The sequence below is a fragment of the Anomalospiza imberbis genome, chromosome 2, assembly GCF_031753505.1.
Source record: "Anomalospiza imberbis isolate Cuckoo-Finch-1a 21T00152 chromosome 2, ASM3175350v1, whole genome shotgun sequence".
NCBI classification, from domain to species: domain Eukaryota; kingdom Metazoa; phylum Chordata; class Aves; order Passeriformes; family Viduidae; genus Anomalospiza; species Anomalospiza imberbis.
Window position 1 is genome coordinate 29,928,718 of NC_089682.1, and position 14,625 is coordinate 29,943,342.

The window sequence follows — 14,625 nt, forward strand, 5'->3', positions numbered from 1 at the left end:
TTCTTGCAGCAATAAGGAAATCAGACAATCATGGAGAGGCAACAAGAATTAGAACAGAACGACTAGGAAAATGCTGATGATAGAAACAGACTTTTAATTTATCAACTGCAGTTTTGATTTTTAAAAAATGGACTTCACAGCTGTTTCTTCATATAACATTTATGTGGGCCACAGCTACTTAATAGCATATCATCATCACCATGTTTACTTATAATATTTGATGGAGACTAACACAACAAATTGTGTCACTATCCAAAATCCGTACAGAAATAAAGTCGCACAGAGTTTTTTTTTCTTTTAGGGTGCAGTTTATGGAAGGGATGAGCAGTTTTTTCTACTCCTCAAAGAAAACATCTACTTTGTAGTATAAAGAATATGCAAGAAACATCCCAACTCAGAATTACCTTCTTAGTATTATTTAAATAAGTCCTTCTTAACTTTCCTTTGCTGCAGAACTGTTCGACGTTAGGGGCAACAAATGCATTTCAGAATAAGATCCCTCTTTCCTGGATGGCATTTGATAGCGCACATTTTTCCAGAATCTTGTGTTTGCTGAACAAGATTTCTCTGAGAAGTCTCCTTTCCATTGAGTAGCTCCATGTTTTTGCTTAATGTATCTGATTGATTCTGGCATGCTTGTGTAGTCCTGTATTTCGCCTATTTCTATAAGAATCACTTGAATCCCATCACGGATGAGAGCATTATACATAGCTAGTTGCTGCTCAGAGGTGTCTTCCAACAGGCAGCACCTAGGTGTTTCTGATCCCAAAATAATCATCAGTCTTCTGCTTTGCTTAAGGGTTTCATCAGCAACACTGACCACAGCTGCAAGTGATGAAGGAACAATCAAAGTCAGCAAAGAAACTTTACAACTGGTGTAAAATAGTTCTTTATTTTAAAATTGCAAACATGTGAAGATGTGGCTAGCTCAGAGCAGTGGTTGCTTTAAGATCTTCACACTGCCAATCATGATTCATGATCCATTGCATGACATAGCTTCTAAAAAAATTGTTTTCTTCAGCTCTTGGGAGAATTTATCGTTCCAAAAAACTCAACAGTATTATTAATGCTGTTAATATTAATTATTAAGTCCTCATTTGTTCATTTGTTCATCACTAAGAAAGCACAGACCCTCATAACATCAGAAGAAAATTTTCAGCAAGAAAAAAAAAGAAAAAGAAAAGATTTTCATTGGGCAAATTATTCATTAAAACTAAATAAATACAGCTTTCTTTTCCAAAAATGTGGGTTTTAATTCCATAGATAAAGTTATAACCTGAAAACAATGTTTCAAAAGGCAACCTGTTAACTCTGTTAATTAAAGCATACCTTCTCCTGGTAAATCATCCCTTCCTAATATGAAAAGGTTATATCCACATTGTTTTTCTAAAACATCTGGGAGTATCCTACGAACAAAGGTTTCCAGACAACATATACTTCTGCCTTCACTGCTTTTTGTGTACAGGACATATGCATCATAGATTTTCCCATCTAAAACAAACACAAACATTCCTATTAAAAAACTAAAACTTTGGAAAATACCTTTATTGCAAAGTTTCATTTTTGGACTGTTTAGAAATAGTAATGTGGGGCTGATTTCACCCATCTGACAGAATCACCTCACAGAAACAAAATGCTCTATGAATCAAAATAAAGATGACCAGCCACAGAATCTGACTTCCTTTCCCATCCTGGGGATGAAGGAGTCACCAAATGAGCTGGATGCAGGACCTGGGACCTGCAGGAAGGAGCTCCCAGTCATAGAGGTGCCAGGACATCGAGGAAGTACCCTCTCACAGGACTTTCTTCACCACCTCTCCTGAAAGAAACTTAATAGCAGTTATCTCCACTTCTAACTAAACACAAGAGAAGATGGAAAAATGGCAATTCTTTCTTGTAATAATCCTGGGAGGGCTTTTCTCAGGTAGAAGAAAAGGCCAGAAGGCTTCTGAGATTTTGAGACGTAAGGCTGCATAGCAAGCTGGACTGAAAGAACCAAGCCAAAACCAAATCTAACTCAACAAGTTAAAAACTTTGATTTTTTAAATTTTAATTAGAAGTCTATTACAATACTATAGTAAAATTGAATTTTTGACCAAGAGTTGAAATTATTTTCCCATGAAAGTATTTAGCACAGCCATAAGTAAACATTAACTATCTTAATGTATGTAATCCATTCACTTTCAAGCCATGGTGAACTTCAGACAGTCTAATTCTGAGAACTGACATGAAATATATCTATGATGGGCTTATTTCAAGCTTACTGTTTGTTTTCACACACAATATATTTGCCTACAGTGCATTAAACTAAAACACATTAGAAGGATCCCAGAAAACAGAACTAGCAGAAAATTTTCTCTTTGATATGTCAACATCATAACTGACAGGATTTAGAAGGAAAGCAAGGGTACCAGAGAGAAATTGAAAAATGAAAAAAAAAAATCCAACAAAATTATTTTCTGACAAATGAGTATGATTTTCAAAATAAATATTTAAGGCACGTCTTTAAACATACAGTTTACAGGATGTAGCTCTGCTGACACCTATTGTTCATTATCAGAGTGACCCTAAATTTACATGTAAAGAAACTACAGAAAAGCAATAAACATGCTCATTTTGGAACATGCTCATTTTGGAATAACCTACAGTTCTTTTGACCTATTTCACTATGACTGCCTTCAATATTGCACAGTTTTTATTACTTCAAGCATATATTTTACCCATATGACTGCAAAAACCTGCACAAAATGTCTTTGTGCATATCTGAAAATTCCTTATGGAAGTTCTACATACATTGTACTAAATAATGCCATTATTTCTCAGAAGTAAAGGCAAGAGAAAAAAAATCAATAGGGTTATTACACTTACATACCTGGTCACACTCACATACCTTCCTCACTTGTAAGGGCACAGACAGAATTACGGTACCAAAGCACCAAATCAATCTTGAAAATCTTGTAGATTATTAAAGTAATAAATGTTAAAATTAACAAAGAGACAAGCCCCCCAGTCAGCCATCTTCGTATGTCAGGAACTGCACAAAAATATAAGAAATTTTTTTTAAATGTTGAATTTGTGCAAATCTGATCTTTCACATAAATTCAATACAAATTTGAACATTACATGTTTTATTCCTATTTACCTTGTTTTTTAAATAATTATAAATACAATGCTATAGTGATTTCTTCCCTATGCACAGCACATGAATACCACAAACTGTAATACATCTGTTTTCTTTCAACATGATACATGAGAATTTGGTATCAAAACACCTTTGGGGAAGTATAGATAATCACAGACCTCAAAATAATAGTATTTTTTACCTCTGTGTTTTAATATAATATAGGATGCAACTTGCCCAAAGGCATTTGAAGCTTGACAGACAAAAGGTTGTTCATAATCTTCACTGCTTACTTCTGAAATTATTAGCTTCACAGAATGCATAGGGCGCCCATCATAAGAAGTTTCTCCCCTGTCCAAAAGGTGACAAATAGAACCATAAAACCACAGCCCATTCAGGAACAGCTTAATCTCTAACATCTGCAGCACAATAGTGGTTATTTCGTTCTGCAAATGTCAACCACACTTCACAACAAATGAACAATTACATAATATGAAAGAAGCCCAGACAGCCGTACTGACTCTCCTCGTACTGACATTTAGCATATGCATTGGAAAGCATCAAGACATCAAGACATTATCTTATCTGCAGCTGTGTCTCCCCAAAGGAACATAAGGTTTCTACAGTTGGAAGTTCAAAAATATGCCTTATGAACCTAAATAAACTCTTGTTATGGGCTTCCCAATCCCTGTGAGAGTAGATGGACATAGGTATTTCACAATAGGATATGACATTCAAGGAATGAATGAACCAACATCACTAATGCAAGTGACCAAAGGTGACCATGTAGGTGCTATGAAGTACAAATAATTACATTGCTTTTGCAACATCAATTTAGTGACATTATGGCCCAATTGTTTATGGCACTACAATTCTTTATGACAAGTCTAATACATTACTTTTGCATAGTGTTTTCTCTTGGTGAGCACCCAAATAAGTCAGCATTTTATTTCTCCCTTTGTTTTATGATGAAAACATATTTCTTTCAACTATTTTCTTACTTTGCAGACATCATTCTCTTTTCTTCACTGCTTTATTGGTCCTAGATAATGCTCCAGAATTTACAAGAATTATCACATTTTTTTTATTTACAGTGCCACCATAAGGGCTGAAAAAAAACCCTGAAATTTTTAGTTCAAAACCTCTAATGTCTAGGACAATTTCAGATTGCCTCTTGCTCCAATTTGAGTTGGTTTTTCCAGTCAGGTATAATTTCTCTTCTTCTCATTCCATTTGACCTGCTTTTCACCAACACCTTATCTCCCACTTGCCCTTCACATGCTTTACTCAGTCCAGGTCCTCCCAAGACCCAGCTCATCACTGGAAATCTGTCTCCCTTTTCTCCTCTAACCCCTAAGCTTCAATACAAATACCCTCAATAAAGTCTTCCATTAGCTCTTCAGTTGATCTCAGTTAAATTTCTCTAACTTAATGCCCTAAAATCTAGAAATCTAAATTTTTCCTGTATAGCACAGCTTTGTCCTCTTGCAATCTTTCAGGGAGGCAGATGTGGAACACAGAAGAAAGACAAAGTCTGAAGATCATGAATCAGGCACCTGAACATGCCTGATTCGACCAAAAGAGGTCTCTGCCAGGCAAGAGCTTGCTCAAAAGAAACTGTATTACAATTATGGGACTGTAACAAAACACCTTTTCCCAACATTGGAAATTCAGAATGATTTTTCACAATGAGTAAGAAACACACAACCACATGTGAAGCTCATGTTCCTACTATGTTTAAAGTTTCTATTTCAAAGCAGAAAGTCAGTTAGAGAAGGTAAGCATTAGAGTTTTTAAGAAGAATGCTATTTAAAGCAAGGGAAAAATGTTGCTAATTTCAATATCAAAGGGAGAAAGCTCCGCTTTGGTCGCCAACACAGTATTTTCTAATCTGAAAATATACTTACTCATAGGGACTTGCAAAAATTCTGCTCATATAAAATACATCAATACCGTTGCCTGTCCAGTACACATCATACCCATCAGCACCTGTGGTGTTGCAATCCACAGTAACCTGTGAGCCTATAAAATTGTGTTACAAAGGAAAGAATTAATTTCCATAACCTAATTAAAGTCTATACAATCCTGTGCACAGATTCACACACGCACACCAGCTAAGGATGATACTACACCCTTTCAAAAAAGTTACTCTAACAGAGGGCCTATATTCTCAGTGATCTGCAGGTCCAGAGAGAGAATGGTAGGACAGAAGAAGCTGAATCCAGGCAGAAGATGCTCCCCATGGGGCATCACTTTGCCTGCAGACTGGAGATGGACCTGTTCATAGAATCACTTCCAGAGTGATGGAAAGCAACAGATGTGACAGATAATCACTTGGGTTCCTACAATTTTCCTTGCATCTGAGAAATTTCTTTAGGACTTTGCAAGCAACCAGCCTCATTTCTTTCCCTCTCATCCCTCATTCCTCCTTTGGGAAATCAACAGGGAGAAACTGACCACTGAAGTAGTTTTTTTCATAAAATAAAAACAAGAAAGCACAGAATAGGATACTCCTTGAGAATAAATTTAACTAGGATACAAACTCGTATTTTCTCTAGAGAAAACTACTTACCGAGTTCTACTTCAATGGAGTTGTTTCTTGGGTAAGTTATTTCTGGAGGCTTTTTTGGTGGGGTCACTAAGCAAAAGAAAGTGCTTTTCAGTAAACCAGGGGCAGTTGCAGTCTGTTTTATGTTCTATAATGCAAGTACAACCTAAAAACACCCCTTGTACTAAAGACAAGGTTGTCAGCCATTTTATAACAAAATATCACTCAAAAAGTACCATAAGTACCACACCTGAGGTAGTCATTACTGCATATTTAGGTGAAAAACAGTAGTTCTAAGCATGTCCATCCACAAATTAGGTCTTTCTACTTTAGTTATGAGCACAAACACAGTGAAAATATTTACTTACTTTCTACAACCAGACTGATGTCTCGTGAAACATTGTATTGTTTCCCATTGTAGGTATATGTTGTTTCACACGTATAGTTTCCTCCATCATGTACAGTCACATTGAAAATTATAAGGTCACTGTTTGAAATGGCAAACCTTTTTCCTTTCAGCAGCTGGCAGTCCTAAAATTGCATAGAGAATTCTGTTAATTCACATCTCTGTATATTTCCATGGTTTGTCTCTCTTTGATACAATCTGAAGTTTCAATGGACCACAGCACAAGGATGGACACCCTGCAGAGGCTGAGGAAGAGTGAGGGCAGCAGAATAGAAAGAAACACACACTTCACTTCAGCTGAGGTTTTAATTTAAAGACCCCAGTTCATTTTCTTTGGAAAACAACTTTCGATATTAGAGAAGTAAGAAATTAAAATGTGGGTTGTCAGTATTTGCAAAAGTATTCATCAATGAAGCACCACCTGATATTAATTTTATTGTTTAAGGAGCCTCAATACTACTGGTACCATATGGACTCCATGAGCCTGAAACAGGAATCTGGCAGAAGGCAGATTACATTCTTGCAACAGAAAGAGCCTTTAAGAGAGCATGAACAACAAGAAATAGAATAATGGAATAGAACGGTATCTAATGGATATGCCACGGTAAATCTGTTTCCACACAAGGCCATGTTTCCCTGGCAGGTGAACAGATGCCACCTGGTGGGTATGTGGGTCAGCATCACTCCTACACCTCAGCTGAAATTCTGCCCCGATACCTAAGAACATTTTTAAAAGACAGAAAGTCTTAATCCTCTTCCAATTTGTTTTAAAAGCATTTTTCTCCAATTTAGAGTAAATCCTTAGTTCTTCTGCTCTAATTACCAAAGATCACTGATTTTTATTATAAATAATGGACAGCTATAAGACAGAACAAAACACCATATTCTCACCTTATACCAACGAACAGGCTGAATATTCTTCTCTTTCCTGAAATAATCCAAGTGGGGACACACGACCTTTGCAGAAGATGATGTGAATATCACCTCCTCCACTGCAAATTTTTCATTTAAGCATAAACCATCAATCCTCTCAAAAACTGTTACTTTTGTACACATTTTCTTGCAGCTTGTCAAATTCCTGCAATTAATAGAACACAATTAAATTAACTTATTTAGCATATTTTGCAGGTCAAAAAATGTATGGCATTCTTTTTGAAGAAGAAAGAGAAGAAAAATGTTTATAGTTTCTTTAATAAATTTACTTTTGCCTACAAGGAAAAAAACCCCAAAACTAGACTTAATTTTCCCAAACTAAAGTTAGTTTTTGTAGATGCATTCCCTCTTCTTCATTAGTATTTCTCTTACCCTCAAAATTTTACTGGTTTTTAAAAAGTTACTCGCTTTGCAACTCATTTCTGTAAAAATATAATTTTTTTTAACTTTCACCTTATGACACATTCATAATCTCCAGAATCTTCTAACATTGCAGGAAGAAACCAAATTAGATTCTTCTGCTGATGAACTCTAGACAGCTTGTCTCTAGGCACAGCTCTTTGGTTACCAACTTTATACCATGTTAAGTTGTAGTCTCCACTTTTCATGCTCTTTTCCAGTGAACATTTAATAGCAAGAGGCTGTCCATCAGGCACAAGACTTTGCTTCAACATCACATCATAGGCTTCACATTTCTCTAAAGGAGAAAGATAAACATTAAAGAAAAACTCAAACACACTACAAAAATATACTGAACTCATTTTCTAATTATAAAGTTCATTGGAGATTTCACCTCTATTCTCAAGTCAACTACTGAAAATACAATCTTAATCCCTTATCATTATAGCTGAGAGTACTACTCAATAGTTTACAGATACAGTTATGCCACTAAAATGAAATGCTGTTTTTTGAATGCAATCTTTACACTCAGTAGAATGTCTTTGTAGCAGAGTTGTCACTTGCATGTTTTATTTCAGATGCAAATCACTAAAGTACTTGTGTTTCTCCAGTCTGTTTCATGGGCATGTACACAAACACACACACAAATTTCACATTTAATGCCTTTATTTTTTAACTTCATTTAACTGTAGTCAAAGTAATCCTTAAAGACAGACTATGCTTTTGATATTTAAATGTCCTAAGAGGACACAGAAGTTAAAGACTGTGTTGTACAAATATTAAGTTTGCTATGGGAATTTCAACTGACCCTTAATTTTATGAACATTTAGAGAGGAATCATTACAATCACCAATGAGATAATTTTCTTTACATCTGACACAGACTCACGCAGGAAAAGAGCAACACCAAGAGTCTGGTTTGGGCTTTTTTTATTTTTTTACAATATGACAAAAAAGACACTAACTCTGGATACTATGGTCATGTTCCCAAGAGAGTAATATATTTATTAAAACTTCATTGCTTTGTTATTTTATAAGAATTGCCACAGAGAGTCACACAAGTGTCTGTTTAGCCCAAAATCCTGTCTCTGATAACTATCAGTGGCAAATGTGCAAAACAGAGGAGGACACAACAAATACAATACTACTCTGATTTCAGTCCCTTTCTATCCTCTTATGTTCTGCGTGAAAAACCATGAGAAGAAGTTGTGGAGTTTCCATTTGCAGAGGTTTTCAAAATCTTGACCCTGTAAGGTTCGATGTCAAGAGCTTCTTTCCAACCTAAATGATTCTATTATAAATTACAACATGATATACCTCATATTATGTTTTATAGGTTCCTGCTCTTGGGACTATTTAAAACAACACATTGGCATGCATGTAAATTTCCCTATTACCATTTCTACAGAAAGTTAGTATTACTTGTGTGAAAAAAAAAGTTCCATAAAAAGTTCAGAACAAGACTTTCCATAGCCACCAACAGACTTACTTGCAATAATTAAAGACAGAAATGCTGTTGCAACGTTACATGAAAACAGTGTTTTTGATGTCATGCTTCCCTGCCAAAATGGAAAAAAAATCTTTCAATTAGTGGTTTCCAATATGAACTTCCATAATTTAAAGCAAACATTTGCATTATAAAATTAATATAGGAATTACACAGTTTAAAGAAGACACATGAAATACAGGAATCGTCTTTGACTTGTTTTGAGCCTGTTACCTGTTTGTTTTACATGACAGCTCCTAATTATTACTGCAAAAGAAAAAAAATTGAGTGAACATCTCCTATTTCAGCTTGTCAAGCACTTGGGTCTTTTTACATCTCTAGCACACACCTTCCCACTCCTTGCCTTCCGAAGTTACAGTAGTAGATTCTCTAACTCTCCCTTAGATGGAATCTGATTTCATAATTCTGATTTTTTTTTTTGCCACCTACCTCTGCACTGCATCCAGTTATGCTACAACTTGTCTGAGATGGAGAGGACAGGACAGAACTTGCATATAGTCTTCAAAACATAAGTGCACTATGGATTTATAAACAATTATTGGGTTTTTCTGGATTTTTTCCCAAATGATTTCTAACCATATTTTTGTTCTTTGAGCACTACTGAGTAGTACTGAAGAACATTTAGATGATCAGCATTTTCTACAAGAGTCAAAGATGACACTTCTGCCTGCTGTGTCTTACTTTGCCAGACTGACTCAGAAGTGTGCCATGTATTGAGTCATCCACACTGCTTCTTGCAGTGCCTGCTTCCCTTCTTCTCTTTCTCTTTCCTCCTCCCTCCTTGCAAATCTCCACTCAAATTATCAGGCAGGTTTTTTCTTGCCTAGCTCTAAGATGGGATGAGTTCTTGAAAGAATCCTGACCATAGAAATACACAAAATATTAAAATCTCAGGAGGCAGGGTATATGCGTTTGTACAAAAGCTAAACGTTTTCCATTATTCATGATGCACAGTAACTCTTAAAAATCTATAATTTTTAATTAAAAAAATATTGTAACAGATATAATTTAAAGATAAAACAGGACTGAATATACTCCACTTTGCCGTATTTGCAGGTTTTTTCTTTATGACTTCTCTGAATCACTGCTTTTTCACGAACTCTGTTCTCTTACAACATTTGCTCTAGTGTTCTGTCTCACAAGAGCTCTCTCAAGAAGTTTTTTGCCCTGCCAGTAGATTTAGCAGATGCAGAAGTAGTATTTTACCACATCCTGAGAGAAAGTCTTCCAGGAACCTGCTTTTCTCTAATTTCAATGCTCTTTCTATTTAAATTTATAATTTGTCCTTTTGTCAACATAGAAGACTTGCAAACATATATACAGCCTTGTGTAAAACCATACACACAACTTAGAAGAGACTCCCTCATCTCTCACTTTTCACAATGGAAAATTTCCTTTCTATGGAAGGTAGACACAATAGCAAAATCAGGCTTTTCTCTGTGCATGCATTCACATAAATAAGGATGAAAATAACATACACACAACTGCAGAACCAATTGCAAATGTTTTTCCTACCACATTCTGCCATGATAAACAGCTAAATTTCTCCCTTTCCCCAGCCATTCTGTCCACATCTTGAGCACTCAATCGACCTGTGGAGCTTTATCATTCACAACAGATTTCAGCTCTAATTATCTTTGTCGAGATTTTCCAAAGGGGAAAAAAAATTTCAGGTATGTGAAGCCACGTCCATGAAGTTTCACCCTGAAAGGAAATATTTCTATCAACTGCAGTTAAAAAAAATTACTACAACCAATCCTCCCTAAAAAAAACCCCATCGGTTGTCTGAAAGAGGTCTTCAATGATACATGCACCTGAATTACAATCACAGCATCGATGACGGCATGTAGGCATAATTTTCATTAAAATTTCTGATTAAATTGGCATAACCACCTTTTCATCTGCTTTTTAGTCCTTTCAAATTTGATCTACTCAATTAAAAAAAGAGGTCTCCTCAAAACTTTGAAGGATCACAGATTTCACTGATTTTGGCAAACTTGTGGCAGGTTTATTTGAATCTCATTCAAAAGCACAAACTTATTCAAACCTTCAACAGTCCTCAGAACTAAGAGAACCAACAGAAAGTCAGAGTATCACACTATTTCTGGTATATAAGCCTAGGAACATTTTAAAACATTACAAAAATGAATATGTATGTGTATACTTTTTTTTTTCATATTGCCTTAAATGCTTCTATTAACTGCAAGGTACACCATGCCTCTTCTAGAGAGATTAATCAAGTGTCTCACTTTTGATCACGAAAAGAAAAGGTGACAGCAAATCCATCAATTCTTCACTGGACATACCTACTCGGCGTGGAAGAGTTGCGTTAGCCCCGTCAGGATGTAGTGACAGCACTGCGACTATGGCGATAGCCGTGTTTCTGTGAAACGCTGGCATCCCTCAGCGGGTACGGCAGAAAATCATTTTCCAATGCTCTTCGTTTAAATTGCGACGTATTTCTGGAAGCATTCCCTGTGGCTCCTGGGCGGCGCAGGGACCGCCGGCCCGGGCAGGGTGACCCGCCAGGCTCAGTGCCGAGGGGCAGCTGCGAAGAACAGGCGCTCGCTCGCTTTCGGTCAGGAACCGAGCCACGGTCAGGGCTGACCCTTTACAAGAGGTCTCAGCCCTACTCCTAAAAATGTCCCCAGCCCCCAGTTTCCCCAGCAGGCACTACCTCGCTCCGAGCCACCTCCCAGCCCCAGAAGCGAGGCGTCGGAGCCAAGTGTGACCATGGGCGCAGCAGCTCTACGGGTGCGCTGCTCGGATCATCCCGGCCCGGCTGAGGCCGCCCGCCCTGCTGCAGGAGCTCCCGGCCGCACCTGCCCGTCCCCGCTCCGCCCCGGCCGCCCCCGGTCTCGGCGCCGGGCGAGACCCTGAGCCCCCGTTACACCGAGGGCTCGCTGGGGCCAGGCCAGGGCCCGGGGAGTCCCCTACCTGCTGCTCGGGAGCGGGGCAGCCCCTCTGCCGCCTCCCAGAGAGCCCGGGCAGCACAGGGACCGCGGCGCCGCTGCCGCCGCACGGGCGGCTCCTCCCAGCGACGCCTCCCCTTCCCCGCCTGCAAACCTGAGTGTCCCCAGGACGGTGGGGTGGCCCGGGGCAGGGCAGGGCAGGGCCACCCCCCGCCCGCTCTGTGTCCCGGCGCAGGTAAGCGGTGCTGGTTAAACGCAAGCTCCGAAAACCAAAGCGTTTGAGCAGCCGCCCCAGCCCCTTGCTGCTGCGGGCTGGGCTCAGCCTCCGCCGCAGGAAATCCTCCGAGTAAAGATTGCGAGATGTGAGGTGACATTTGTTTGTTTGATTGTTTGCTTTAAAGTACTGCAAACCTCCCTAGTTGGATAGACCATGTCACTGGAAGAGGAGGAGCCCTTCACGACTCCGTGGAGGCTGTTGGCGGGAGTATCTCGGGGACTTGGGCTGATTTATTTGCTTATTTAGGAGGCTATTTTGACTGCTTGGTCTGACTTGCCCAGACTGTCACTGAGATATTTGGAAGCTTGAACATACAGGTTAGTCTCATATAGTCCCTAAGTTTTTATCTACAAACTTAACAGCTACTAAGTACTTTAGATAATTTAACTTGCGGCTGTTCGGGACAGTATGTTCTCGAGGTTCTGGCGATTCTTAGTTCTCTGTTTCACACCATAGCTAGAGCCAGAGTTTTTCAAAGTAGAAGTTCCTCAAACTATTTTGTTGAACACGGAATCAAATGTGGACAGTTTTAACACTGCACTGCCACTTACTCGTTGACTAACTACTAAACTAGATATTAAGGAAGAGGAAAGCTCTTTCTTATGTTCTTCACAAAGCAGGCAGCAAACGTGGACTATAGAACTATCAAGGTAGATGTTCTCATTATTGTTAAAAATACATCATAACATTTGCTAAGCAAATTACAGGTATTTTGCAAAAACTGTGGAGAATAATCCAGACATGTCCTGTCCCTTCCACCCCTTTTCATCCTGCTTCTGGTACTTCTTTCATTTCATGTTCTGGTACTATTTTATTTACCAAATGAAAACATGGTCAATCATCCTGCCCACTAGCTGCAGATAAGTGAAGATTAAAGATTATGCCCTGCTGTGCCTGCATAAACTGTCTTTCATCAATCCAAGGTATGTAGTGCTAGCTGGAGGCACATTGCAACATTTCCAGACCCAAAGCTGTTGGGAGGTACACAGAAAATTAATTCATTCCCAACTTGGCAAACACAGCAGGATTTATACAGTCAGCTTGTCTCTCTTTGGTCACCACTTCTATTCATATTTAATTTTGGAAATGTTTCTCATTAACACTCAAACAATACAAGATTATGCAAGATTTTTAGCTTCTGTATTATTTTGCACGACTGAAAGCATCTGTGACTGGAATGTGATTAAGTGACGTCTTCACTATATTTCTCTAGAAGTACTAGTTTAAAAAAATAGTCACTTCATAAGAATTTTTTTTGAGGTACACATGCTAGAGGTTCTGCTGTTGTGATGGGGCTTTTTTCCTGTATTCATTGTAATACTACTAATAGTGAAAATATGTTTCTGGTAAAAAGGTTTCTGGTGTAAAACAGACCATGGCAGCATAAGACAAAAATTGCAGGGAAAAGCAGAGGTGTGGGTTGTCTGAGGAAGGTGGACATTGGCATTAGTCTGCAATGCACATTTGGTATGGTCACTAGGGACACTTCAAAGTAGACCAAGAATTAGCAGATCCACTAATGAAGGTGATGCTAAGCAAACTGTTACCCAAACATCTTCCAGACCAGATCTATGCAAAGGAATTTACATTACTTTTTCCTTTTTTTTTTAATCTATGCAAACATTCAGATGTATTTTACCTCATAAGGCTCTAAGATAGAATAAGCAGTCATAATTAGCACAAGGAGGGGTCTATCCGTTCACCAGTGCCATCTTTAAAAATGGATTGCAGCAGAGTGATGATCATAGTATACCTTTCTGCAGCTGAGGATAAGTTCAGATAAGGCTACTTTGCAAATTAAGATACTGGACTTGAGCAGAGTGTTTGGTGTATAGCATCTCTTCAAAGTGTGTATACTAAACAAGATATCACTGAGAAGTCCTTTTTCCATCAGGTGGTGGCATCTGCTTTCTTTATTTGATAAACATTATATTGCGATGAAGGGAGTGCAGTGCCTGATTGATAAATAATTCAATCCTTTTGAGAAGAAATTCAGAATGAGAGCATTCCTTTAGGGAAGGATGGATGGAAGTTGCCTAAGATGTCATCCAGTAGTTTTGTTCCAGCTTTTCAAGATCACTTGTCTTTCTCAATTTACAGTATTGACAACTTTCCCTTTTCACGTGTATCATCTCCTTGAAGCGTGTGGCTGCATTACCTTCTTTGTTTGGATCAAGAGAGCACTTGTGTCACAAAGCAATCCTGGAGCTCATCAAACAGATTCCTTTCAGATGAGGCAAAACTTGAAGATAAACTCCAACTAGCTGGGCAACCTATCACAGTGTCTGACAGCAGTTAGTCTGAAATTATGTCTTTTCAAGCATGCCTTGTGTGGTCATCAGGTTCTCCACACCAACTGACTTGAACTGCAAAAATCAGGGCAATGCTTGCCCTGATTTTTTTAGGACAAGTGCCAATGACAAGCAAGCGTAGTTGTTAGGTTTCTTTAAGGCAATTATAGAATCCAGTAATCTCAGGTTTTACCTGCACCTGGTAAATCATCCTTCTACATGAGAAGAGACC

At 38.3% G+C, this 14,625-nt stretch overlaps 1 protein-coding gene across 1 annotated transcript; it reads right to left on the reverse strand.

Moving 5' to 3' along the window:
- Nucleotides 1-71: 71 nt before the first annotated feature.
- LOC137468544 (interleukin-1 receptor-like 2) lies at nucleotides 72-10,648 on the reverse strand. Its single transcript, XM_068180339.1, has 11 exons — nucleotides 10,429-10,648; nucleotides 8,896-8,965; nucleotides 7,462-7,705; nucleotides 6,967-7,153; nucleotides 6,038-6,200; nucleotides 5,694-5,759; nucleotides 5,029-5,143; nucleotides 3,324-3,472; nucleotides 2,891-3,034; nucleotides 1,330-1,491; nucleotides 72-825 (listed from the first exon to the last, which is right to left on the reverse strand). Exons 1-11 carry the CDS (start codon nucleotides 10,474-10,476, stop codon nucleotides 434-436), a joined length of 1,740 nt encoding a protein of 579 aa, XP_068036440.1. The 5' UTR covers nucleotides 10,477-10,648; the 3' UTR covers nucleotides 72-433.
- Nucleotides 10,649-14,625: the final 3,977 nt, after the last annotated feature.

Coding starts and splice junctions, on each gene's coding strand:
- LOC137468544 (XM_068180339.1), bottom strand. CDS start 10,476: ATGGCTGGGGAAAGGGAGAAATTTAGCTGTTTATCATGGCAGAATGTG. Junction 7,154..7,461: donor GATTATGAATGTGTCATAAG/GTGAAAGTTAAA, acceptor TATTAATTGCAG/GAATTTGACAAGCTGCAAGA. Junction 3,473..5,028: donor ATTTTTGCAAGTCCCTATGA/GTAAGTATATTT, acceptor CCTTTTGGACAG/GGGAGAAACTTCTTATGATG.